Below are 27,952 nucleotides of genomic sequence, written 5' to 3' on the forward strand. Positions count from 1 at the left end.
ACTCTATACAGATGACATCCAAATCTATATCTTCTCCCCTGTTCTTTCTCCCTCACTCCAGGCTCACAATCTCCTCTTAGAGAAGCAGCGTAGCTCAGTGGAAAGAGCATGGGCTTGGAAGTCAGAGGTCATGGGTTCGAATCCTGAGCTCCCCTTTTCCCTCTGCTCCCCCTCTACCCCCCTTCACCTCTCCTCAGCTAAGCCCTCTCTTCCCCCCTTTCCCTCTGCTCCTCCCCCTCTCCCTTCCCCTCCTCTCATTACTGTACTCATCCACTCACCTGTATATATTTTCATTACCCTATTTATTTTGCTAATGAGATGTACATCACCTTGATTCTATTTATTTGCTATTGCTTTAATGAGCTGTTCATCCCCTTGATTCTATTTATTGCTATTGTTTTTGCCTCTGTCTCCCCCGATTAGACTGTAAGCCCGTCAAAGGGCAGGGACTGTCTTTATCTGTTAGCGATTTGTACATTCCAAGCGCTTATTACAGTGCTCTGCACATAGTAAGCGCTCACTAAATACTATTGAATGAATGAATCCTGGCTCTGCCACTTGTCAGCTGTGTGACTGTGGGCAAGTCACTTCTCTGTGCTTCAGTTCCCTCATCTGTAAAACGGGGGTTAAGACTGTGAGCCTCACGTGGGACAACCTGATGACCCTGTACCTACCCCAGCGCTTAGAACAGTGCTCTGCACATAGTAAGCGCTTAACAAATACCAACATTACTATTTATTATTATTCTCCCTCTACACCCACTCCCTCGGAGAACTCATTTACTCCCACAGCTTTAACTACCATCTCTATGAGGATGATTCCCAGATTTACATCTTTAGCTTCGATCTCTCTCCTTATCTGCAGTCTCACATTTCCTCCAGCCTTCAGGACATCTCTACTTGGATGTCCCGCTGACAACCTCACACTTAACATGTCTAAAACAGTACTCCTCATCTTCCCACCCAAACCCTATCCTCCCCCTCATTTTCCCACCACTGTAGACAGTACCGCCATCCTCCCTGTCTCACAAGTCCATAACCTTGGCATTATCTTCAACTCATCTCCCTCATTCAACCCACATATTCAATCTGTCACCAAATCCTGTCCGTTCAACCTTCACAACATCGCTAAAATCCAGGCTTTCTTCTCCATTCAAATCGCTACCACATTAATGTTGGTATTTGTTAAGCGCTTACTATGTGCAGAGCACTGTTCTAAGCGCTGGGGGAGATACAGGGTAATCAGGTTGTCCCACGTGAGGCTCACAGTCTTAGTGTCCATTTTACAGATGAGGGAACTGAGGCCCAGAGAAGTGAAGTGACTTGCCCACAGTCACACAGCTGACAAGTGGCAGAGCTGGGATTCGAACCCGTGACCTATGACTCCCAAGCCCGTACACGTTCCACTGAGCCACGCTGCTTCCAAGCACTTATCCTGACCACTTTGATTAGCGCCTCAGCCTCCTCGCTGGCCTCCCTGCCTCTTGTATCCTGTCTCTCCCAACTCCAGTACATATTTTACTCTGCTGCCCGGATCATTTTTCTACAAAAACGTTCAGTCCATGTGTCCCCACTACTCAAGAACCTCCGCATCAAACACAAACTCCTTAGCATCAGCTTTAAAGCACTCAATCACCTCACCCCTCCTACTTCACCTCCCCGATTTCCTACTCCCTCAGCCTGCACACTTCGCTCCTCCAATGCCGAGCTATTCACTGTATCTCGGTCCCGTCCATCTAGCTTCCGACCTCTCATCCACGTCCTGCCTCTGGCCTGGTACATCCTCCCTCTTTGTATCCGACAGACAATGACTCTCTCCACCTTCAAAGCCTCAGTGAAGGCACATCTCTTCCAAGAGCCCTTCCCTGATTAGGCTCTCATCCCTTCTACGTCACCCTCTCACTTGGACTTGCATTCTTCATTCAACCCTCCCTCAGCCCCGCAAAGCTTACATACCTATAGCTAAATGCTTTATTCATTCATTCATTCAATCGTATTTATTGAGCGCTTACTATATGCAGAGCACTGTACTAAGCGCTTGGAATGTACAATTTGGCAACAGATAGAGACCATCTCTACCCAATAACAGGCTCACAGTCCAAACGGGGGAGACAGCAAAGCAAAACAGAACGAAACAAAACTTATATTAATGTTTGTCTGCTCCTCTGGACTGTAACCTCCTCGTGGGCAGGGAAGATGTTTACCAACTCTATTATAATGCATTCTCCCAAATCCTTAGTACAGGGCTCTGCACCAGTAAGGGTTCAATAAATATTACGGACCCATGGGGGGCCGTTGCTGAGGCTGCCGGTTCTGAGGGGGTTCTAGGTGTGCTTCTGTGGGGCAGAGGGGTTGGTGAGGAGGAGGGGACAGGAGCTCGACTGCAAAGGTCCCACTGCACGTGACCCTGTTGTGCCTGGGTCGTTGGGCGGAGCCCCAGGTGGGTGGAGGGGTGGAGGGCGCTCCCTGCCCTGGAGGCCTTCCTTGTCTGACCCGGGTTGGGTTGGAGGCAGAGAAGGAAATCCTGCTGCCCAGGAGCCGAACAAGCCCCCCCCAGGGTCCAGGGCCCCGACGACAGCAGATCCGTCACGGTCTAGAATGATGATGATGATGGCATCTGTTAAGCACTATAATAATAATAATAATGTTGGTATTTGTTAAGCGCTTACTATGTGCCGAGCACTGTTCTAAGCGCTGGGGTAGACACAGGGGAATCAGGTTGTCCCACGTGGGGCTCACAGTCTTAATCCCCATTTTACAGATGAGGTAACGGAGGCACCGAGAAGTTAAGTGACTTGCCCACAGTCACACAGCTGACAAGTGGCCGAGCAAGGATTCGAACCCATGACCTCTGACTCCAAAGCCCGTGCTCTTTCTATGAGCAAAGCACTGTTCCAAGCACTGGGGGGATACAAGGTGATCAGGTGGTCCCCCATGGGGCTCACATTTTTAATCCCCATTTACAGATGAGGTAACTGAAGCTCGGAGAAGTTAAGTGACTTGCCCAAAGTCACACAGCTGACAAGTGGGGGAGCCGGGATTATTCATTCATTCATTCAATAGTATTTATTGAGTGCTTACTATGTGCAGAGCACTGGACTAAGCGCTTGGAATGAACAAGTCGGCAACAGATAGAGACAGTCCCTGCCGTTTGACGGGTTTATGGTCTAATCGGGGGAGACGGACAGACGAGAACAATGGCAATAAATAGAGTCCAGGGGAAGAACATCTTGTAAAAACAATGGCAACTAAATAGAATCGAGGCGATGTACAATTCATTAACAAAATAAATAGGGTAATGGAAATATATACAGTCGAGTGGACGAGTACAGTGCTGAGGGGATGGGAAGGGAGAGGGGGAGGAGTGGAGGGAAAGGGGGAAAAGAGGGTTTAGCTGCGGAGAGGTGAAGGGGGGGTGGCAGAGAGAGTAGAGGGAGAAGAGGAGCTCAGTCTGGGAAGGCCTCTTGGAGGAGGTGAGTTTTAAGTAGGGTTTTGAAGAGGGGAAGAGAATCAGTTTGGTGGAGGTGAGGAGAGAGGGCGTTCCGGGACCGCGGGAGGACGTGGCCCAGGGGTAGAACCCATGACCTTCTGACTCCCAAGCCCGGCCTCTTTCCACTGAGCCATGCTGCTTCCCTAGAAGCTAGATTCCAGGCCTGGGAGTCAGAAGGTCATGGCTTCTAATCCCGGCTCTACCAATTGTCTGCAGTGTGACCTCGGGCAACTCAGTTCGCTTCTCTGTGCCTCGGCTCCCTCATCTGTAAAATGGGGATTAACACTGTGAGCCTCGTGTGGGACAACCCGATTACCTTGTATCCATCCTAGCGCTCAGAACAGTGCTTTGCACATACTAAGCGCTTAACAAATATCATAATTATCTATCCCAGCGCTTAGAACAGTGCTTTGCACACACTAAGCGTTTAACAAATACTATAATTATCCCAGCGCTTAGAACAGTGCTTTGCACATACCAAGCGCTTAACAAATACCATAATTATCTATCCCAGCGCTTAGAAAAGTGCCTGGCACAGAGTAAGTGCTTAACAAATGCCATCATCAATGATAAAGGTATTTGTTAAGCGCTTACTATGTGTCAAGCACTGTTCTATTATTATCATCGTTTAGACTGTGAGCCCGTCATTGGGCAGGGATGGTCTCTCTCTGCTGCCGAACTGTCCATTCCAAGCGTTTAGTCCAGTGCTCTGCACAGAGTAGGCGCTCAATAAATACTATTGAATGAATCATCCCCCCACCCCACCCTTTGTTTATGACTCTATTTATTGTCATTGTACTTGTCTGTCTCCCCCGATTAGACTGTAAGCCCGTCTAAGGGCAGGGACCGTCTCTATCTGTTGCCGACTTGTTCATTCCAAGCGCTTAGTCCAGTGCTCTGCACATAGTAAGCGCTCAATAAATACTCTTGAATGAGTGAATGAATGCTTACACACACACACACACACACCACACACACACACTCCCGGGGACCACGACAGTAGAGGAAATGCTTAATAAATAGGACTGAATGAATAAAGGACACCCATAGCGGAGCGACCCCGAGATCCGGGTGGGGGCCATGTATATTCGCTTCGGGGGGATTCATTCAATCGTATTTATTGAGCGCTTACTCTGTGCACAGCACTGGACTAAGCGCTTGGAATGGACAAATGGGTAACAGATAGAGCCAGTCCTTGCCCTCTGATGGGCTTACAGTCGAATCGGGGATGGGGTGGGTTGGGGTTAGAGTAGACTGTGAGCCCGTTAATGGGCAGGGATGGTCTCTCTCTGTTGCCGAATTGCCCCTTCCAAGCGCTTAGTCCGGTGCTCTGCACAGAGTCAGCGCTCAATAAGTACTATTGAATGAATGAATGAATGAATGAATGAATGAATGGGGTGGGATGGGGCGAGGGCAGCCCCCGCCTCCCGGGGGGAGCCAGCCCCTGCGGCCGCCCTCCAACCTCCCCCCTCCCCGGGCAGCATCTTCCCGACGGCCCAGCCACCGGCACCTACCGCGGGGTCGGTGGAGCCGGGACCGGGGTCGGTGGAGCCGGGACCGGAGCCGCCGGAGCCGCCGCCGGGGTCCCAATCTTGCCGGCGCCGCTGCCCAAGGTTGGAGGGATGGCGGCCGCGAACAGGCCCCGCCCGCACTACAACTCCCGGCAGCCACCGCGGCCGCCGCCCCCTCCCGCACTACAACCCCCGGCAGCCACCGCGGCCGCCCGCACTACAACTCCCGGCAGCCACCGCCCCTCCCGCACTACAACTCCCAGCAGCCCCCTCCTCCTTCTCCTCCTCCTCTTCCGCCTGGGCCCCCTCAGCGCCGAGCCAAGAACCGCGACTCCCAGAAGCCTCCGGTGCCCCCTGCCTCCCCGCGCCCCACCGAAAACTACAACTCCCAGAACCCTCCTCTTCCTCCGCCTCTTCCGGGACGGGGAAATAATAATAATGATAATAATAATAATAACGATGTTGGTATTTGTTAAGCGCTTACTATGTGCAGAGCACTGTTCTAAGCGCTGGGGTAGGCATAGGGGAATCAGGTGGTCCCACGTGGGGCTCACAGTCTTAATCCCCATTTTACAGATGAGGGAACTGAGGCCCAGAGAAGTTAAGTGACTTGCCCACAGTCACACAGCTGACAAGTGGCAGAGTGACAAGTGGAAATAATAACGATGGCGTTGGTTAAGCTCTTACTATGTGCAAAGTACTGCCCTAAGCCCTGGGGGCTTTTTATTTTAATTTTATTTTGTTAATGAGATGTACATCACCTTGATTCTATTTATTTGCTCTTGTTTAATGAGATGTTCATCCCCTTGATTCTATTTATTGCTATTGTTCTTGTCGGTCCGTCTCCCCCGATTAGACCGTAAGCCCGTCAAAGGGCAGGGACTGTCTCTGTTACCGACTTGTCCATTCCAAGCGCTTAGTACAGTACTCTGCCCAGAGTAAGCGCTCAATAAATACTGTTGAATGAAGGAATGAATGAATGGGGAGATCCAGGGGATCAGGTGGTCCCACGTGTGGCTCCCAGTCTTCATCCCTTTTTGACAGATGAGGGCACTGAGGCCCAGAGAAGGGAAGTGACTTGCCCAAGGTCACACAGCTGATACGCGGCGGAGTAGGGATTAGAACCCATGACCGCTGACTCCCAAACCCGGGCTCTTGCCACAGAGCCCGGTCCCTTCCCCTCCGCAAGGGAAAAGGGAGGAGGCGAGGGAGCGTCGAACTTCAAAAGCATTGTGATCCGCCCAAAACTGCATTTAATAATAATTCAGACTAAGTCCCACTTTTCCTCATCTCCCACTCCTTTCTGCGTCGCCCTGCCTTACCCCCTTTGCTCTTCCCTCCTCGGCCCCACCGTGCTTATGTCTATATCTGTAATTTTATTTATTTCTATTTATGTCTATCAACCGCCCCCCAGACCGTGAGCTCCTTTTGAGCAGGGATCGTCACTCTTTATGTTGTATTGTACCTCCCCAAGCGCTTAGTACAGAGCTCTACCCACAGAAAGCACTTAATACATAATAACGATGGCATTTGTTAAGCGCTTACTATGCGGCGAGCACTGTTCTAAGCACTGGGGTAGATACAAAGTAATCGGGTTGTCCCACGTGGGGCTCACGGTCCTAATCCGTGGGGCTCACGGTCCTAATCCGTGGGGCTCTCGGTATATCCCGGCTAGACTACTGTGTCAGCCTTCTCTCTGACCTCCCTTCCTCCTCTCTAGCCCCGCTCCGGTCTATTCTTCACTCCGCTGCCCGGCTCATCTTCCCGCAGAAACGATCTGGGCCTATCACTCGCCTTCTTAAACAACTCCAGTGGTTGCCTATCGACCTCCGCTCCAAACAAAAACTCCTCACTCTAGGCTTCGAGGCTCTCCGTCACCTTGCCCCTTCCTACCTCTCCTCCCTTCTCTCTTTCTACCACCCACCCCGCACGCTCCGCTCCTCCGCCGCCCACCTCCTCGCCGTCCCTCGGTCTCGCCCATCCCGCCGTCGACCCCTGGGTCGCGTCCTCCCGCGGTCCTGGAACGCCCTCCCTCCTCACCTCCGCCAAACTGATTCTCTTTCCCTCTTCGAAACCCTACTTAAAACTCACCTCCTCCAAGAGGCCTTCCCAGACTGAGCTCCTCTTCTCCCTCTACTCCCTCTGCCATCCCCCCTTTACCTCTCCGCAGCTTAACCCTCTTTTTCCCCTTTTCCCTCTGCTCCTCCACCTCTCCCTTCCCATCCCCACAGCACTGTACTCGTCCCCTCAACTGTATATATTTTCGTTACCCTATTTGTTAATGAATTGTACATCACCTCGATTCTATTTAGTTGCCATTGTTTTTACGAGACGTTCTTCCCCTTGACTCTATTTATTGCCATCGTTCTCGTCTGTCCGTCTCCCCCGATTAGACCGTAAGCCCGTCAAACGGCAGGGACTGTCTCTATCTGTTGCCGACTTGTTCATCCCAAGCGCTTAGTACAGTGCTCTGCACATAGTAAGCGCTCAATAAATACTATTGAATGAATAATCCCCATTTTACAGATGAGGTAACAGAAGTACAGAGAAGTCAAGTGACTTGCCCAAAGTCACACAGCTGACAGGTGGTGGGGCAGAATTAGAACCCATGACCTCTGACTCCCAAACCCAGGCTCTTTCCACTATGCCATGCAAATGAATGAATTCTGGTGCTTGTTAAGTGCTTGTTATGTGCCAGGCAATGGGGTAGATACAAGATAGTCAGTTTGGACACAGTCCCTGACCCTTACGGGGTTCACAGTCTTACTCCCCATTTGATAGATGAAGAAACTGAGGCCCAGAGACCTGAAATGATTTGCCAGCAGACAAACGGTGAAGGCGGAATTAGAACCCATGACCTTCTGACTCCCTTGCCTTGCTCTGTCCACTAGGCCATGCTGCTTCCATGGTTAATTTCTTCTTTGTGGGCTCACGTGCCTTTTTTCTCTCTCCCTGATTTTAAGAAATATTTAGTGTCTCCTCTACTTTAAGTTATCATTAGGCCAATAAGTCATACATACATTAATATTAAGAGGGAAATGGTGGAAGGGGGGTAAAATGGTGGAGGTGAGGAAGAGAAAAGAGGAAGAGGGCTGTGGGACTCTGAGAGCAGGAGTTTCTGAGGAAACGGCGATCAGGGCATCATCGTTGAGCCTGGCACTGCCCAGCTGTGGCCAGGGACACCGGAGAACAGACCAGCGGGGTGCGACCGGGATGGGGTGACTTTAGGTGGGCCACGGTGCCCAGTGCTCGAAAAGGAGAGCACGCTACGGGGGGGGGGGGGGGGGTGTCAAATCCAGCAGGCGGTGGATTTGCAGAAGTGGGAGTTGCTGGCTTTTCCCCTCCCCAGCGGGACTTGGCAGTCCAGGGGGTTGATTTATCACCTTTGCTTTCTAATGCTCCCATCCCACCGGGCTTTCTGAGCCCCTCTATGCTCCCAGACACGTCCCGGAGCCCCATATCCCGGAGGACTTTCAGGCAGACCGTGCCCAGCCAGGTGGGCCCAAGTTTTAGGTCTCGCTCCGCAGTGGGCCAGGCCAAACGTAGGCAGCGGTTGTCCACTGGAGGTGCTTGGGCCACACCAAGAGGAGGCTCCTCTCGTTCCCTCCTCGGTCAATCCCCGGCCCCAGGGTTCACACCCGGATCAGGGATTATTCCTTTTGTACACTTGCTTATATTCTTTAATGTCAGTCTCCCTCATTAGACTGTCAGCTCCTTGAGGGCTGGTATCGTGTCTAACAAATCTATTTTACTCTCTCAAGCATCTCAGGACAGCACACAGGCCTGGGAGTCAGAAGGATGTGGGTTCTAATCCCAGCTCTGCCACTTGTCTGCTGTGTGACCTAGGGCAAGTCACTTCACTTCTCTGTCCCTCAGTTCCCTCATCTGTAAAATGGGGATTAAGACTGTGAACGCCATGTCGCTTGTATCTGCCACAGCACTTAGTGCTTGACACATTGTAAACGCTTAACAAATACCATCATTATTATTATCATTCAAAAAGTGCCATGGGTTGATACGCCAAAGACTTAATGTTTGCTTGTTGGCATAGCACCAATTCCTGGTCTTCAAACACCCCGCTGAGTTCGGATGCCAGGCTTCGCCAGATAACAGGTCAGAGGCGGACACTGTGCTGGAGTCAGTCCTATGGCTTCCTCCATAAACAGGAGGAAGAGGCTCTCAGCATCCAGTAAATGCTAATTAAATACTCCCACACCCTTACAGGGCAAATATTTTTAGAAATGGGAGAATGAAGATTCAAGGAGAGTGAGAGATTTGGCCAGACCCAGAGATGGTGGGGTTGGGGGTGGGATAGGGAGGGGGGCTGGATATTGTCCACTTATTTACATTAATATCTGTACCTTGTTCTAGAGAGGGGACATGTTCTGGGGAGGAGACATGTCCTCTTGTGGGCAGGGAACAGGTCTAACCGTCACATTATATTTTGCCAAGTCCTTAATACTGTGCTCTTCACCCAGTAAGTGCTCGATAAATGATTGACCAATTACCATATCCCACTTTGACTACTGCATCAACCTTCTTACTGAACTCCCTAACTCTTGTCCATTCTTTGCCCCTGGATCAAGTTTCTAAAATAAGTTCAGTCCACATCTTCCCTCTCTTCAACAACCTCCATCTCCACATGATGGAGATAAGGCCCTTGGAATACATTAATATTATCATCAGCTTTAAGGCACACAATCAGCTTGGTCCCTCCAACCTTACCTTACTGATTTCCTTCCACAACCCAGCCCACATAATTTGCTCCTCCAAAGTCAACTTACTCTTTGTACCACAGTCTCATCCATTCACCATCAGCCCTTTTCCCATGTCCTCCCTATAGGGACTCCTTCCCTCTCGATATAAGACCACCATTGTCCCCACCTTCAAAGCCTTTTAAAATCACATCTCTTCCAAGAGATCTTCCCCAACTAAGCCCCCGGATTTCCCCTACTCTTTCTCCCTTTTGCATCGCCTTTGCACTCGGATCTGAACACTAAGCACAATATTCACCCCACCCTCAGCCCCACAGCACTTACGTACCTATCCACAATTTAATGTCTGTCTCCCCGTCTAGACTGTAAGCTCCTGTTGGCAAGAAATGCGTCTACCACCAGGGTTGTACTGCACCTTCCCAAGTTCTTAGTATAGAGCAGGGCACACACAGTAACTGTTCAAAGAACACCACTGCCTGAAAAATCCAGAAAAAACAACCCCCAGGATTGAATTGCAAATGCCTCAGAGGGAACAGGGGCTGAAAACTTGCCAGGGTAAACTACCTTCTAGCCTGTGAGCCCACTGTTGGGTAGGGACTGTCTCTTTTGCCGAATTGTACTTTCCAAGCGCTTAGTCCAGTGCTCTGCACACAGTAAGAGCTCAATAAATACGACTGAATGACTGAGTGAATGAAAACCAAGTCCTGCCAGTATTGTGATTAATTTCTGGTGGCCCCAGGACACACCCTCTAGACGGTGGCTGGGATATTCAGTATAAACTCTGTGCTGGCTGAGAGATCATTCACCACACTCCATCACAACAGTCCCGGTTGAATGCCGACTTTGTCCTTGTCCTAATTCTGCCCAGTCAAGTCAGGCCGTTGCAGCGGCTCCAGACCTACAGAGGCCTTACCACCCTGCTCAGAGGCAGCTGGCGGGCATTGGGAGGCCGGGAAGGTTCCAGCATCTTTACATCCACCACACACATTTTTTTTCTCCTGGGGGATTTTCCTGCTTCCTAGCTGGGAAGGACCCTGCTGTTTCCTCAGCCTTGTGCCTAGGTCCAGTTTTGTTCCTGTCTTGCATTCAGCACTTTTGTTGCCCCAGTGGCTGGCCCAAAGCTCCCATCCAAGATTTGGCTATTGCTGGGCCTGGCGCTCAGGAGCCTTGGCCTGACCACAGGAGGCTGGGATTCCAAGGGCCCGCCCACCCTCACTGTCCTTCAACCGACACTGGGAAGGCAGAGATGTTGCCAAGGAAACGCTTGCCACCCAGATGCTGAGCCCATACCACATCGATAAAAGCTAAAATACAATCTGCAGCTTTAAAAATGTAAACCAGCAGGTAATCTGAATTTTAAAAAACACATCTCCTTCCCCCAATAATTAGCTTTTGAATGATATATTTTTTGAAATCCTCCAAGCTCACAGAGAGCCCTTCGGAGTTACCCAATCACACCAAACTGCAGGAAGCAGCGGCCGCGCTCCTGGGAACTGGAACAACCCTGCGAACTGAAGTCACCTAAGAGAAGGTAAAAGGAAATAAGCTCTCAGACAGCAGCAGGGTCAGAAGTATAGGACATAGACCCAGAAGGACCTGGGTTCTAATCCCAGCTCTGCCACTTATCTACTATGTGACTTTGGGCAAGCCACTTAACTTCTCTGTGCCTCAGTTACCGCAGCTGTAAAATGGGGATTAAGACGGTGATAAGAGTGTGGGACATTAAAAAAGTGCAGGCTGAAGAACAAATTGTTCTCAACAACACCGTTGGTTCCTCGGGCCCATTTTTCACCCTCCCCATATGCAGGGAACAGTTCCACCCGACAGGAAGCTGCTACACACTTGAAACCCACAGCCTCGTACCAGCTGTGGCCTCCATGCAGCCAATTCATCCCAATGTCAGGGAATGGCTCAGCTCTCCTGAGCGCAAACAGGTGATGGAGGAGTCGGTGTTCCTTGCAGCTTTATTGGCTCCCAAAAGATTGAATGTCAGTCGGCGGTGATGGAGATTTGATGCCGCTCTGGATTCTAGGATCCCGTCCTGAGAGTGCAGATCCTGCAGGCCCGGCCTCGTCGACCAATATTCCCAGCTCTTCAGAATTCCTGCTAGCCCTCGAGCAGCGGGGCCAACTCGCAAAGACTGGGCCCCTGAATCTGCCTTGGCGGTTTCACACCCCCCACACCAACGGCCAAGAAGGACTCCTTGAGCATGCAGTATAGGGGATTGGGGTTTATAGGGCCAGTGTCTGAGGAGCCGTTAGTTTCACATCCCGATCTTTTCCGATCAGGTTGCTCAAATCTCGACTACCCCGGGGTGCCGATCACTGGGGGCCAATCTGGGATGTCAATCACAGAGTGGGGAGAGTGTCGATTGCTCAGGGTCGAGTCGGGGCCGCTGCCCACGCCCTCGGGATGCTTCAGCAACTCAGCGGCAGACTCGCGTGCGACAGTGGGGAAAGCAGCAACATAGTCATTACCTGGGCTTCAGTGCTGCTGACGAGGACCGAGCACCTCTTATAAAACACCCCACGCCATGCACACACGAGCAGGGCCATGACCTACTTCCTGGGAGAATTAATCAGCATTCAATCGATATTTGGAACGAGAGGTTGAAGTCCTCCAGAGGTTAGGCAGTTTGAGGGCAAAACTCCCTCCACCCCCAGAACAAAACTCCCTCCTTTCCCAGAACAAATCCCCTTGGCAGCAGTTTCCCTGCTGTGCACAGCACCAGGGCCCGGACCATCCGGACGCTCACCACCTGTCCGTGTGGTCAGAGAATGGGTCTACCAACTCTGTTGAATTGTTATATTGTACTCTCCCAAGCACTTAGTGTAATGCTCTGTACATAATAAGCGCTCCATAAATACCACTGATCGACAGAACAGTTGCCTTGCACACAGTATGAGCTCCGTAAATATGACTGATTACTATACTCTCTCAAGTGCTTAGTACAGTGCTCTGTTCACAGTAAGCACTCAATAAATACCATCGATTGACTGACTGCTTCCGCCTCTAGCTCAAAGATGGGTTACCTCAGCCCCGAGGAAGTTCTGAATGAGAACGTGCGCCAAGGAGCAATGATCGGTTATCAGAGCTTGCCCCATTGGCCTGCAAAAAAGACCAGTGTCGACATCAACGGCAACGGTCACGTTTCATTCAGCCAGATTCACTTTATAGCCTTGCCAGTCGTCCCGGCTGGGGCGGGCTCGCACGACGTGGCACTGAATACTAATTCTGTCGCCTGTAAATTACGGAGTCTTTCTCTGTGGTCATCTTCCTGGCCCTGACTGGCAATGTCGTCAAGAGATTTCCTGATGCAGACCTTCAGCTCTTCGATCCCTTCCCCCATCAGGGCTGAGACTGGCACGACGTGCTTGAAGTCTGGAAGTTTTGTGGGCACCATGTCCCTCTCCAATGAGTGCAGAAATTCTGAAACACAAAGTGCAAAACTCACAGCCCGGTCCTGTCCCTAGGGGAGGTACAGTTGGGACAGCAGTGATGTAAACAACAATTCGGACATTCTAGCTTCTCACAGCTTCTTGAGAAACTACATGACCCAAGGGAAAGGGCACGGGTCCTGGAGTAGGACTATCTGGCTTCTAACTTTGACTCTGCCATCTGCCTGCTGAGTGACCTTGAACAAGTCACTTAACTTCCTTAGGGCTCAGTTCTCATCTGTAAAATGGGGCTTCAATTCCTGCTCTTCTTCCCCTGAGACTGTGAGCTCCAGGTGGGACAAGGACTGTACCCAACCTAATGATCTTTTGTCTACCCGAGGCCTCAGCAGAGTGCTTAACATAGAGTAAGCACTTAGCAAACACCACTATTATTATTATTGCCCCCAAATACAACACTGTCACGAGCAATGGAGAGAATTTATAATATGTATTCTAACACCACATTACGCGGCATAAAAAAATGCTACCCCAAACCCTAAAATCTACTTCTCTTTTTCCCTGACCCTAACTCCCTTTTAAAATGTAAACATTTTTTTAACTGGATAATACTTAACAAACTGATCCATTTTTGCATCGAGGCTTTTGTGTTTTTTATTGGTTTATCTGGCTGCCAGATAGTCAAGTTCAAACAGAATCTGGCTGCTTTGAGCTATTCTGTAGTCCGATCGATGACGATGGAATGCAGAGGATGGATGATTGGGGGACAGCACAGGAACGAGGGGCCAGGAAGCCAAATGACCCAGCTCGCATTACCATCCAGCCTCCTGGGGTATCGCTTTTTCGCTTTGTGCACCTCTCTGAGTCATCTCACTGGATTTACACAAGCCTGGATCTGTGAGAAGTGCAGTGCAAGCCATCTCCATGGAGACTTCACAGCTTCTTTTCTAAAATCTCCCGGCCCCTCCCCTCCCCACCATCATTAATGAGTCAAAAGGCAAGGTCTGCTGCTCTTTCAACTCAGTAGGCCCAAGTGCACTTGGGCTGAAGCTCTTGAATCCTGTGCTTACAGCTTCGGGCCAGTCCCTTCATCAAGACACCTAAGAAAGCCCTGCTAAGAGCAGCAGAGCAGAACACAACCCATCTGCCAGCCAGCCATCTGCCAGCCTCAAAGCCAGATGCACGCTCTGAGCTGTGGCTCAGCACGGGGAAGGCCACAGGCTCTGGAATCAGTTCCCTGGCATCGGTTCCCCAGTCTTGAGGTTCCCAGGCCCAGGGCGCACAGGTTGTTTTTTGGGGGGGGGGGATGGGGACGGGACTCCTCCCTCGCCCACCCCAGCCCTCACAAGTTTGCGCATGTCTAACATTGTCCATTTGATGACCATCGAAAACCATTTCCGGTACTTCTGCCTTTTCATTCCTTGGCCTCTACCAGGCAGGCTGGCTGGGCCTTCTGCGAGCTATTCCTGGAGGCGGCCAAAAGGTACTGGTTTCAAGGGAAAAACGACGATAACTGTGATACTGGTTAAATGCTTGCTATGTGCCAAGCACTGTGCTAAGTGCTGGGTTGGTATAAAGTAGTCCTTGTCCCACATGGGGCTCACAGTCTAAGGGGAGAGAGAACAGGCATTTTCTCCTCATTTTTACAGATGAGGAAACAGAGGCCCAGAAGAGGGAAATGACTTGCCCAGGGTCATAGAGCAAGCAGAGGGCAGAGCCAGGATTAGGACCCAGGTCCTCTGACTCCTGGACCCGTGCTCTTTCCACTAGGACATGCTGCTTCAGCAGGAGAAGCTGCCATCTCTCCTCTCCCTAGATGTCCTCATAAGGAAAGGGAAGAAAGGCCAAGAAGGGAAAAGTTCTCCTCGGGTTCCTTAGTATGGAGTCCCGGCCGATTGTGGCCAGAGCAGGGATCCCTCACCATCAGCTCTTGGCAAGAGGCAGGGATGCCCTTCACACATCCACGTTTACCCAGTTAACCAGAACTGACAGTTTCCTGAAGCTTCCATCTGCACAATGGGACATTCAAGCACAAAATACATTTTTAATTGTTCAGTAACATTTCATATGGGAGGCCTAAAAGGCTCCTAGAATAGAGTTCTCTGTTGTTAAATGAAATCTGGGAAAGAAATTTAGGGCAGCTAGTTTACCTCTGGGAGCCTTCAGCTGGTTCAGAAGCTCCTCGCATTTCTCTTCAGCGTCTGGCAAATCCATTTTGTTGATCACAAGAAGTGAGGGCTTTGCCTGGAGTTCCTCCTGGTACAGCTCCAATTCCTTAAACAGACATCCAGGATGACTTGGATACACTTTTTTTTCCTCTAGGGGCCAACGCCCTTACGCCCTCTACCCATAATCCTACTTATCTTCAAGGAAGCCAACCTTGAAGTGACTTCAGAAGCAACGAGATAAATATCTACACTGGACTGGACCCGGCCACTTCCGGGCCGGGATGCCTCCCTACCTTGGTGAGCAGAGCGATCGTTTCAAAGGCAGTTCTGAACGGAGAATGGGACGAGAGCTGAAATCCAGAGACGTCAACCTAAAGATAGTAGCAGAATGAGACTGAGAACCGTTAGCTTTCCTGCTTAGACTGCAAACTCCCTGTAAGCGAGGAAGATGTCTACCAACTCTGGTATACTGTACTCTTCTGAGCACTTAGTAATAATAATAGTTATGGTATTTGTTAAGTGCTTACCATGTGGTAGGCAACTGTATTAAGCGCTGGGGTGGATACAAGCAAATCGGGTTGGACGTAACCCCTGACCCGCATAGGGCTCACAATCTTGCTCCCCATTTTACAGATGAGGTAACTGAGGCACAGAGAAGTGAAGTGACTTGCCCAAGGCCACACAGGAGACAAGTGGCAGAGCTGGGATTACAACCTATAACCTTCTGATTCCCAGGCCCAAACTCTATCCACTACGCCATGCTGCGTCTCATTTTATTATTATTATTATTATAATTATTATCCTGGAAGTGGGGGATTCCACCGGGCCCAGTTACTAGGCTTGGGGGACCCATCTGAGGGGGAACTGACTCACCACAAAGAGAAGCTGCTTCGTCCTCTCCACGTGCTTGAGGAACCGATGACCCATCCCTCGGTTCATGTGCGCTCCTTCAATCAAACCCGGAAGGTCGGCCACTGAGATCTAACAAAACCCAAGTTCCTTCATCAGTGCATTTGAAAACGCCTAGCCTCACCTATGAAGAGATCTGAAAGAATGACTAGGCCAGGAGACCAAAGTGACGACTGGCCCACCTGGTTGACGTTTTTCCCCCTCGACTGATTCCCACACTTACCTGCTTGTGGTCTGGGAACATGATCTTCCCCAATTCAGGTTTTACTGTGGTAACTAAAAAAAACAAGAAACAGAGCAACATTTGTGACTACTTGTATGACGTGTGTGCCTATCGGCCACCTTACATCCTGGGACTCCTCCAGGAGGCCTTCCCTGACTAAGCCCTCCTTTCCTCCTCTCCCACTCGCTTCTGCGTCACCCTGACTTGCTCCCTTTGCTCCTCCCCACTCCCAGCCCCATGGCACTTATGTATATACCTGTAATTTATTTATATTAACGTTTCCCCCTCTAGACTGCATGCTCATTGTGAGCAGGGAATGAGTCTATTGTTATACTGTACTCTCCCAAGTGCTTAGTACAGTGCTCTGCATCCAGTAAGTGCCCAATAAATATGATTGTCTGACTGCGATCGATCCCGGGGGGGCACTGTGTGCCAGCAGCAGCGGGTGAGAAGCTGGGAGGACAGAGAGCCACATGCGCCCTTGCCAGAAGGCACACTTACATTTGCACGATGGAGAGAATCTCAGGCCACTCTGTCCCCACCTCCACCAATTTCCTTGGATTTACTTTCTAAACTAAACCAAGTGCTTCTCTTTTACATTTTGCATCCTCTCCTGCCTCCCAAATTTGCAGCGCGCTCCTGTGACAAAAGCAGTGATCTTGTACAATTCTAAACTTCCAATATGATTCCCACCCCTTCTCATCATCATTTTTTGGTATTAAATTCATATTAAATATTAAGAATGTAATTAAGTACTGTAAATAAAGAGGTCAGTTGTCCAGTTTTGCACCACAGTGACAGTCCAGTTTTCAGCAGGCCTGACTCCCATCCCTGGATACAGTACTGGACAGCTTTATGTCCCAAACTATTTTCCACGCCCACTTTCCTCCCTCCCCATGCCCAGCTTAAGCCACGGCTCCGGACCGAGCAGGACAATGAGTCCGTGGCCTTGGAAGGACAGATGAGGTGGCGGATCACTCCCATCCCCCTAGTCCCAGGGAGGGCAAGCTCAGAGCCCATTTCAGCTCCATCCCAAGTGAGACAGGGCCATTACCATATCGATTTGAGCCAGGTGTTTGTACTTACACGCGTAATCTGCAATCTCAGGGTGGGCGTGTGACACCTTACTCAGCAAAGAAGATTTTCCAGCATTTGGGAATCTGAAAGAGAAACAGTGGGGCCTAATGGAAAGAGCATGGCTCTGCCCCTTGTCTGCTGGGTGACATTGGGCAAACTGCTTGACTTAAAATGGGGATTCAATAACTGACCTTTTCTTCCTCCCACTTAGATTGTGAATCCCCCATGGGGCAGACACTCGTTAACTTGTACCTACCCCAGCGCTTAGAATAGTGCTTGATACACTGTAGGCATACAATATAAATAAAATATAAAATTTCCAGGGCAGCCCAATTTGCTTTGTAGTTTCCAGAGTTCAGATCTAGGGATGAGACGAAATGCTTTGGTAAGGTCTATGAAAACTGGGTCAAGGACTTGATGCTCTTTCCTGTTTATTATTATTAAGTGCCACTGAGTCATTTCCAATTCATAGTAATTCCATGGATATTCTTTCTCCAGAACATCCTGTCCTCTGCCATAATCCACAACCTTTCTAATGGTTCTTCCATTATCACTGTTATGGTCTCTATTCATCTAGCTGCCAGTTTGCCTCACCCACGTTTTCCTTGGACTTTTCCTAGCATTAGTGCCTTCTCCAGAGAATTAGTCCTCCTGATTATGTGTCCAAAATATGCCAATTTAAGTCATTTGGCCTTCCAAAGACCACTGTGGTTTTATTTGCTCAAAATCCAACTGTTTGGTTTTCAGGCAGTCCATGGTATTCACAAAAGCCTTCTCCCACAGCAAAGATCACGGCCCCCCGTACCACGTTGTGATCCGAAGTCACACTGTGATTCTGGGAGCACGAGGTGGATGATGATCCTCAGCAGCCACGAGGGCTCTGGCTAGGATCCTGTCAGAAATAGAGATGCCTCGATAACTGAGGCAACTGTCTGACCCTTCTTGAAGATGGTGATGGCATCAGGAGTCCCTGGGTTAAGAGACAGCTCGGGGAAAGGGTTGAGGCAGGGTATTCCCTCCAAGGGTGTAGAGTTCAGTGGGCAGGGCACCGGCGGGGCCAGGTGCTTTGTGATTTCTCAAGGCTCTGATTGCTCCGGTGACTTCCCCAATCACTGGGACGTAAGTCACCTCTGCATATGGTGGAAAGTTTTGCCTGTGTTGAATGGCAGATGTCTTGAGAACACTGAAAGCTTGTTTCCATTTCTTTAGGATTCCTTCCTGGTCTGTGATGAGCTGGAGCCCTGCCATCTCCATCCTTCCTAGGTTTCCTGATGGCACACGCGGGGCCAAACAATCCCTTTTATGATGGGTAGAAGTTTTCGGTTTCCTAAGAAGCTGCATAGACTCAGATCTCTTCCACCTTGGCAACCCACTACCTGTCGTGCACGCCTCCTAACTTGAAGTGCACGCTGTGTCACGGGTTTCTGAGCACCTCACTTGTCTGAGCCTTGGGGTGCCGCCAGGTCCAGGAGTAATCACAGTAAATAGACTTTCTCTCTCCGAGTCATTTGGGCCGAACCAATCACGGTGACCTGGTTGGACCACGTCCATCGCCTTGGCCGATGCCTGGAATTCAGCATCTTGGAGAATTGCCCAGTGCAGTATAAATGGATTTTTGCAAACATTTATAAAGCAGGAACTTGAGAGAGTCAAAGCAATTTCTGTCGATTCTGTAAATATGCCCTCGTATTCTTCCCGTACACTAAACTTCTAAGGGAGACTCAGCAATGAGGCAGGATGAAATGACCATAAAATATTTCTGAGTGCCTATTTTTTCTAGAAAGTACATTGTTTCCTCATGTTCATGGTTGACATTTGTTAACCCCTTCAACACCCTCTGAAGATCAAACCACAACCGTTCTTGAATCTCCCAACGTGCAGCTCAACTTGCTGAACTTTTCTCAATGACGCGACTGGTTTCGACTGACAGTGACAAAAGCGTTTGTGTAAATAGAGCAGTAAGAGCATAAGCTCAACGGAAAACAGAGAACTAACAGGGAGTGGATCCCGTGGTTGCCTCCCAAGTCAAAGAAATACAAAAACTCTCCTTTTCCCAGTTTCACTTGCCATGCTTCTTGTCTATGGGTTCAACAGACTCTGCACTAATACATCTTGCCTTTCTGATCTCACTGGAAGCATAACTAGGGTATTGCCTGGTGACCAGGTCTTTCTGTGAGTACGAGCGATTCCGCCGCCGAACACATCATTCGTCTGGCGCAACCGGAAGAGGGCACGTTCTGAGTGCAGGTCGGCACAGCGTGCAAAGACGGCCCAGGCCTGGGCTGGCCCAACTCGCGGTCTGTTGTGGTTCTCTGGGAGGACTCGTGGTAGGTAAAGCTTCCTGGGCAGGTTCTGCTGCTTCCAGCTAACTGACAAGCTGGAGTGCTGTCAAAAGAACACTGAGTTTCTGAGCACTAGCTGGGAGGTTGAGGGGACTGAGTGGGGTGGCCCACAGTCCCAAACCCTACTCCTGTCTTGTGGAGAATGAGTAAAATATCCTAACACCACAGCCTGTTTTCCAGTTTCCACGGATCTCACTATCTAGAAAACTACAATAGGGAACAAGAACAATGGGGTCATCGCATGTAATTATAACAATAATAATAATATGGTACTTGTTAAGCACACACTATGTACCAAGCACTATTCTAAGCGCTGGGGTACATACAAGTTAACCAGATTGGCCACTGTCCCTATCCCACATGGGGCTCACACGCTTAATCTCTGTTTTATAGGCGAGATAACTGAGGCCCGGAAGTGACTTCCCAAGGTGACACAGCACTCACGGGGCAGAGCCAGGATTTTATGTGACGTGTACATAAATGGGCCCATCTGTGATATCTGTGGAGCGCTTTACTATGTCAAGAGCACTGTACTGAGCACTTGGGCAGGTACAATACAACAAAGCTGGTATAAATGTTCCCTGGCCACAACGAGCTTACAGTCTAGAGCCAATGGCCCACGCTTGAGCAACTCCACATGGGAAAATCTCACATTGCTCAGAATTTCTTAGAATAACTGAGTCTAAGGGAGGGAGAAGATAGAGCTCCCAATAGGACAGAGAGGAAATCTGAGACTAACTCCCTTTTCCCACAGGGAGAGAGGTGGCTCAGGAGGGTTTCTGTAAAACAGGGGCTGGTGGGAATGTGGGTTCCTGTGGCCTGGGTATTGGGCACTTAATTAAAACTCTGGAAATGCTTCTGAAGTCCCTTTCCCATTTCTCCATTCCCTTTCTGGTCCCACTCTATCACCACATGTACTTGGAACTGCCTGGAGTTTACATCTAAATGCTCCAGGTTCCATGCAAATATTCACTCAAAGGTGCAAACTCTACTTACCCCACTAGGCCTATATCGGCTATCAGCTTTAAATCAAGGTTAATAATCCTTTTCTGGCCTTTCAGGGGTAGGAAATTTGAAAGCAAGCAACCACCAAGACCTCCTTGAGCTACCAGAACTTTGTCTTTGTCTTTGTTGAGTTCTCCTAAAAGGGAGAGACAGAGAGATTAATGTTTTCAGAATCAAAACCATGCCATGATTTGGCCACTGCTTTCTAGGTTCATCTGCAAAATGGAGATTGAGTGTCTGTTCTCCCTCCCCTTGGACTGTGAGCCCCATGTGGGTCAGGGATTGTATCCAACCTGATGATCTTGTATCGAGATAATAATAATAATTATAATGATGATGGTATTTGTTAAGTGCTTTGTGCCAGGCACTGTACTAAGCACTGAGGTATCTACAAACAAATCGGGTCCCTTTCCCACGTAGAGCTTACAGTCTCAATCTCCATTTTACAGATGAGGCAACTGAGGCACTGAGAAATGACGTGACTTGCCCAGAGTCACACAGCAGTCAAGTGGCGGAGCCGGGATTAGAACCCATGACCTTCTGACTCCTAGGCCCGTGCTCTAGCCATGCTGTTTCCTCCTTTTCACAGTACTCGGCACACAGTAAGTGCTTTATGAATATAATTATTGTAACTATTATTCTAAATTGTCATTTTTGGAAATGTGATCCCATGTCAGTGTACACCACACAGAATAAAGCCCCCCAAGAATGCAATAACCTCAATCATGAATGAATAGGAGGCAGAAGTGGGGCGGGGGGGACACGGGACACAAAATCACCCTAAAGTGGAGGGGGCTTGGGTCCAGAAAGACAGTGGAGGTGGGAGGGAGGCTCGGTAACAGTACTTACCATGAGCAGAGCACGGTACTAAATGCTTGGGAAAGACAAGAGCAGCATCAGTCAAGTTGCCTGCCCACAAGGAGCTTCCATTCTCTCACAGAAGGTAGCCATGGGCCAGTGTGGGGGAAATGGGAGCCTTGGCCCTGCACTCGGGGGCCACAGCATGACAGAAGCCAGGAGAACAGGCGGGCCTGGGGCCGTTCCAAGTTTACACACGCCCCTCACATAGATCATTCACACAGAGTAGAAAGCAGTCCCTTACTTTGAAAAAGTGATCTCAGAGGAATTCAGGAACAGTCTGGCCTGGAGTATATACAGGCAAGACAGGGCTGAGACTGTCTGAAACTCCTCACTCTAGGCTTCAAGGCTCTCCATCACCTTGCCCCTTCCTACCTCTCCTCCCTTCTCTCTTTCTACCGCCCACCCCGCACGCTCCGCTCCTCTGCCGCCCACCTCCTCACCGTCCCTCGGTCTCGCCTATCCCGCCGTCGACCCCCGGGTCACGTCCTCCCGTGGTCCCGGAACGCCCTCCCTCCTCACCTCCGCCAAACTGATTCTCTTTCCCTCTTCAAAACCATACTTAAAAATCACCTCCTCCAAGAGGCGTTCCCAGACTGAGCTCCTCTTCCCCCTCTACTCCCTCCGCCATCCCCCCTTTACCTCTCCGCAGCTAAAGCCTCATTTTCCCCTTTTCCCTCTGCTCCTCCACCTCTCCCTTCCCATCCCCACAGCACTGTACTCGTCCACTCAACTGTATATATTTTCGTTACCCTATTTATTTTGTTAATGAATTGTACATCGCCTCGATTCTATTTAGTTGCCATTGTTTTTACGAGATGTTCTTCCCCTTGACGCTGTTTATTGCCATCGTTCTTGTCTGTCCGTCTCCCCCGATTAGACTGTAAGCCCGTCAAACGGCAGGGACCGTCTCTATCTGTTGCCGACTTGTTCATCCCAAGCGCTTAGTACAGTGCTCTGCACATAGTAAGCGCTCAATAAATACTATTGAATGAATGAATGAAAGTGATTGGGTGGCTACAGAGGTTGCTCTGCTGAGCTCAGAGAAAAATAAAAGGGATGGGACAGAGAGAGGTCACACTAGGAACAGATGGAAAGGAAGGAGAGAGATAATAATACTAATGAGGCTGAGAATGGACCGACAGGACAGAGAGAGAGACCAGGCCGGGGACGGATGAAGGGAGAGGCCAGAGGCAGATGGACAGGATAGAGAGATATCAGGCCAGGATGGACGGACAGGATGGAGAGAGACCAGGCTGGGACTGGCCGGACAGAACAAAGAGGCCAGGCTGAGGATGGATGGACGAGATAGGGAGAGAACAGGTCAGGGACGAATGAACAGGCCAGAGAGACACTAGGCTGGGGACAGCTGGAAAGAACAGAGAGACCAGGCTGGGGAAGATGGGCAGGACACAGAGAGAGATCAGGCTAGGGGTGGTCGAGCAGGATAGAGAGAGACCAGGTGGACGGGGGAGGGAGGGAGGAGGAACAGGACAGAGACCTAGCAAATGACCGAGAGGCTGCTTGAGCCAATGGCTCACTGTCCATATTGTTGTCTGGGAGGATGTATGGTTTGAGGACTTCCATCCAGGGGCGCGTTCAGATTAAATGCGTGTGGCGGGGGTGGTGGGGCCCGAGGTTTCAGGCCGTCACCAGGTCCGGAAGATGCTGCCAGGTAAGGGCACAATGGCAGACCCAGAGAGTCCACATAAGAGATGGAAAAGAGGCCACTGCTGGCAGTTTCCAAAAACGGATCCAGTTTGGGCTTGAATGCAGTCCTCTTCCCTGACATTAGGCCAGAACCATCAGGCCAAGAGCAACACCCCATCTAGAAAGTTTTTCAATATTTTTCTCACTGCCACCTTCTGGGGGCAAGCAGTTCTTCTTGATCTTAAAGCCATTAAAGAAAACTTGACTGAGCCCTTCCCATCCCTGTCAACCCAGATCTTGGGCAAGTCACTTAATTTCTCTGGGCCTCAGTTGTGTCAACTGTAAAATGGGGGTTGGACTGTGAGCCCCATAGGGGACAGGGACTGGGTCCAACCTAATAAGCTTTTATCTACCCCAGTGCTTAGTACAGTGCCTGGAACATGGTAAGCACTTAACAGATGCCATAAAAAACACCACCACCAACAAAAAACCCATCTGATCTGACCCAGCCCAGCCTAGCCCCCATCCGTGATGTTGGACCATCCCGTTGGGAGTGACAGAGAAGCCTTAGGCCGAGACCCGAGGACCGACAGGACAGCCTATGGGGAGGGGGAGGTTCCGATGCTGGTGGCTTGCGCGGCGCTGGCTGTTTTCTTGTTCCCTCCTGTCCTGCTCCCGTTGGGACCCCTAAAATAAACTCAGATCCTTGGGAAACAATGCAAGACTCTCACCAATAACTCTGCCGCTTTCATCAGTTACTGATATGCCCACAGGGGCAGGGATGGCTCGGTCCTTTCCTTTCTGACCTTTCAATGCCCGAACCCTACAAGAAATAAAACACCAAAAAAACTAGGTTAAAGACCCTCTTTCAACAAAAGCAGAAAATCCCAGAAAAACATCTCCCAAAGTAGAGTGCTGGACTATCTCTGGCCGATCGGGGTGACCGGCCCCCCGAGACTCCTCTGCATCAGCCTCCTGGCAGCACGGTCTCCCTGAGGCGAGAGGAGGACCCTGCAGGCTGGGCTTCCCTGATGAACTACTCTACCTGGGCTGGAAACTGCGTTAAAAGCACAAGCAATTTTGGTGAAAACGCACTCTAAAATTCTGAAGCAAATGCATTAGCCAGTGGACCTGGGGAACATATTCAGCTTCTCCTCTCAAGCACAAAGCCCAACGACCCTGACCAACACAGAGAAGTCAGAATGCAGTCAGCTGCGTTCAGCTCACTCGGGGGGGCCGGCACGATATAACTTTCAGACGATACTAGGAGGAGAGCTTCCCAAGAAGCAGCTTGGTGTAGTGGATAGAGCCCGGGCCTGGGAATCAGGTGGTTATGGGTTCTGATCCTGCCGCTGCTGCCATTTATCTACTGCGTGGCCCTGGGCAAGTCACTTAACTTCTCTGTGCCTCAGTTACCATATCTGTAAAATGGCAATTAAGATTGTGAGCCCCACGCAGGACAGGGACTGTGTCCAACCTGATTTGCTCATCCACCCTAGCACTTAGTACAGTGCCTGACACATAGTAAGTGCTTAACAAATATCATCATCACCTCCTTCCAAGTGATGCAGATGAAGAGCTCTACATTCCCTCACTTCTGATTTCCTCCCACTCCCCTTTTCCGCTAGCCCAAGTATCCCCGGCCTTCTCCCTTCCCTGGCCCAGCAATCCCACTTCCCTGTCCCCAGCCTGTGGGCTCAGTGGGTTGGTCATAAGCACGTTTGTGTTTTTCTGCCTACTTGTGGGTGGGAGGCAGGGAAAAACCATTTGAAGCCTCCTACCTAGGGAGGGGCAAGCCAGCAGGGCCTAGCTGCCTCACACCTTTCTCCTCATTCTAGCAGGGGGCAGCATTTGACCACTGGCAAGCAGCAGGACAGGCAAGAGAAAGATAGCCAAGTCCTCATCGCTTTCCTGGCCTGGGCTCTGGCAGTGGTGTGGCCTGGGGCACCAACGCCGTCTGGGGAATGCCCCGGAGGAAGGAGGCATCAAACAGTCATTCAGTCACTCAATCGTATTTATTAAGCACTTATTGTGTGCAGAGCACTGTACAAAGCACTTGGGAAAGTACAATACAACAATAAATAGTGACATTCCCTGCCCACAGTGAGCTCACAGACACGGGGGCGGGGACACAGACATCAATACAAATGCATAATATTAGAGATATACACCTAAGTGTTGTGGGGCTGGGGGTGGGGGAGCAAAGCAAATGCCATTAAAAAAAAATTTAAAAACCTGACTATTGGAGATTTCCCTCAGGAAAACCTGTAAGAAAACCTTGAGCCTGGTAGTATTCCAAGACCAAAGTACTTACTGACTGTTCGCTCCTCTTTCTGCCACGAACCGTTTTTGGGGATACAGGTCTTTTATTTTCTTCAAGGTCATTCCCTTCTGGGCCACAACCCATACGTCACCCCCTTTCCCACCTTCTCCGCCTAATCGTGGGTAACCCATCCCCCCAGTTCCTCCTTGGGTGAAGAGTCTCAGGTTATCGATGAAGTTTCCATACTGTGGGGCAAAAAAAAAGAAAGGCAATTCATTTTACTGAATTCAAATTAAGAACACAATTAGGCTCACAGAGGCCCCACTAGGTTCTTATTTTTGAAAGCAAGAGTACCCCGTTCTCAAGAGGGACAACAGCCTCAATGTGGATTTTTGGAATACCCTAACTCTTCAGAAAAGCTCCGAGTGCTTTTCGATTTCTTTCCCGATTTCTCAATGCTTCAAGCAGCAAAAAGTACCAATGGAGAATTTGGGCGTTTAGAATTATTAATAATATAACACTAATTGTGACAGGTAGGAAGCCCTTTCTATCTGTTAAGCGACAGATATAAGGTTTTGAAACCAGATACAAGGTAATGTCTCAGTCCCTGTCCCGCAGGGGGCTCGCAATCTTACTCCCAGTTTACAGATGAAAAAACTGAGGCTCAGAGTGAGTGACTTGTCCAAGGCGAGTGGTGGAGCTGGGACTCGAACCTGGCGCTCATGGCTCCCAGCTCTCTGCTCTTTCCACTAAGCCACGATTAGAAAATTCCAAGCTTACTTAACAAAAGGAAATGGAAATGCTGAGATCATATTCCACTTGATTCAGCTTTACACATTTTACACAAGAGCCCGGGCTTAGGAATCAGAGGTCATGGGTGTGAATCCCCGCTCTGCCACCTGTCAGCTGTGTGACTTTGGGCAAGTCACTTCACTTCTCGGTGCCTCAGTTCCCTCATCTGTAAAAAAAAAATGGGGATTAAGACTGTGACCCTCAAGTGGGACAACCTGATTACCCTGTAATAATAATAATGTTGGTATTTGTTAAGCGCTTACTGTGTGCAGAGCACTGTTCTAAGCGCTGGGGGAGATACAGGGTCATCAGGTTGTCCCACGTAGGGCTCCCAGTCTTCATCCCCATTTTACAGATGAGGTCACTGAGGCCCAGAGAAGTGAAGTGACTCGCCCACAGTCACCCGGCTGACAAGTGGCAGCGCCGGGAGTCGAACCCATGACCTCTGCCTCCGAAGCCCGGGCTCTTGCCACTGCGCCACGCTGCAATTAGTAGACCCGGGATTAGCACTCATGACCTCTGACTCCCAAGCCCGGGTTCTCTCCACTGAGCCAGGCTGCTTCTCGGTGACTTGGCCAAAGTCAGCCAGCTGCCAGGTGGAAGGGCTGGGATTCGAACTCGTGACCGCGGACTCCTAAAGCTAATAATAATAATGTTGGTATTTGTTAAGCGCTTACTATGTGCCGAGCTCTGTTCTAAGCGCTGCGGTAGACATAGGGGAATCAGGTTGTCCCAAGTGGGGCTCACAGTCTTCATCCCCATTTTACAGATGAGGGAACCGAGGCCCAGAGAAGTTAAGTGACTTGCCCACAGTCACCCAGCCGACAAGTGGCAGAGCTGGGATTCGAACTCATGAGCCCTGACTCCAAAGCCCGTGCTCTTTCCACTGAGCCACGCTTCTCAGTGACTTGGCCAAAGTCAGCCAGCTGCCAGGTGGCAGGGCCGGGATTCGAACTCGTGACCTCGGACTCCTAAAGCTAATAATAATAATAATGATGTTGGTATTTGTTAAGCGCTTACTATGTGCCGAGCACTGTTCTAAGCGCTGGGGTAGACATAGGGGAATGAGGTTGTCCCAGGTGGGGCTCACAGTCTTCATCCCTATTTTACAGATGAGGGAACTGAGGCATAGAGAAGTGAAGTGACTTGCCCACAGTCACACAGCCGACAAGTGGCAGAGCTGGGATTCGAACTCATGAGCCCTGACTCCAAAACCCATGCTCTCTCCACTGAGCCACGCTTCTCTGGGACTTGGCCAAAGTCAGGCAGGTGGCAGGGGTGGGATTCGAACTCGTGACCTCTGCCTCCTAAGGCCGGGCTCTGAGCACTGCGTCGCGCTGGGGGCGGGGAGGCCGAGGCGAGGGCGCCACGTACCTGCCGGAGTCGCAGCCCGCTGCCCCGCACCATGGCCACGGCCCACTGAGGGGCCGCGGAGGCGTCTGGGAGCTGAGGCGGCCGCGGAGGCGTCTGGGAGCTGCGGGGCCGCGGGGGCGTCTGGGAGCGGCGGGGCCGCGGGGGCGTCTGGGAGCGGCGGGGCCGCGGGGGCGTCTGGGAG

The 27,952-nt window shown here is 50.4% G+C and overlaps 1 protein-coding gene and 1 long non-coding RNA gene across 3 annotated transcripts; one reads left to right on the top strand and one right to left on the bottom strand.

Moving 5' to 3' along the window:
- The first annotated feature begins 10,970 nt into the window (after positions 1-10,970).
- LOC114813873 lies at positions 10,971-19,534 on the top strand. Its single transcript, XR_003761640.2, has 4 exons — positions 10,971-11,059; positions 11,139-11,246; positions 15,433-15,575; positions 18,697-19,534. It is a non-coding gene; the product is annotated as an uncharacterized LOC114813873 (long non-coding RNA).
- On the bottom strand, positions 12,848-27,893 carry GTPBP10 (GTP binding protein 10). Of its 2 annotated transcripts, none has more exons than XM_029071315.2 (10): positions 27,772-27,893; positions 25,657-25,850; positions 24,074-24,165; positions 20,826-20,970; positions 17,497-17,570; positions 16,411-16,463; positions 16,152-16,259; positions 15,572-15,649; positions 15,261-15,384; positions 12,848-13,144 (listed from the first exon to the last, which is right to left on the bottom strand). In XM_029071315.2, exons 1-10 carry the CDS (start codon positions 27,802-27,804, stop codon positions 12,882-12,884), a joined length of 1,164 nt encoding a protein of 387 aa, XP_028927148.1. In that variant the 5' UTR covers positions 27,805-27,893; the 3' UTR covers positions 12,848-12,881. The 2 variants fall into 2 exon arrangements, with proteins under 2 accessions (XP_028927148.1, XP_028927149.1); XM_029071316.2 differs by lacking the exon at positions 27,772-27,893 and adding an exon at positions 27,418-27,435.
- Between the last annotated feature and the right edge of the window lie 59 nt (positions 27,894-27,952).

Source organism: Ornithorhynchus anatinus, chromosome 8 (assembly GCF_004115215.2).
Source record: "Ornithorhynchus anatinus isolate Pmale09 chromosome 8, mOrnAna1.pri.v4, whole genome shotgun sequence".
NCBI classification, from domain to species: Eukaryota; Metazoa; Chordata; class Mammalia; order Monotremata; family Ornithorhynchidae; genus Ornithorhynchus; species Ornithorhynchus anatinus.

What these genes read in the sequence shown, in the direction of transcription:
- GTPBP10 (XM_029071315.2), bottom strand. Translation starts at nt 27,804, where the DNA reads ATGGTGCGGGGCAGCGGGCTGCGACTCCGGCAG. An exon ending in GCGGGCTGCGACTCCGGCAG is followed by an intron (nt 25,851 to 27,771) that starts GTACGTGGCGCC and finishes TTTGCCCCACAG; the next exon opens with TATGGAAACTTCATCGATAA. An exon ending in TGTTCCCAGACCACAAGCAG is followed by an intron (nt 16,260 to 16,410) that starts GTAAGTGTGGGA and finishes GGGTTTTGTTAG; the next exon opens with ATCTCAGTGGCCGACCTTCC.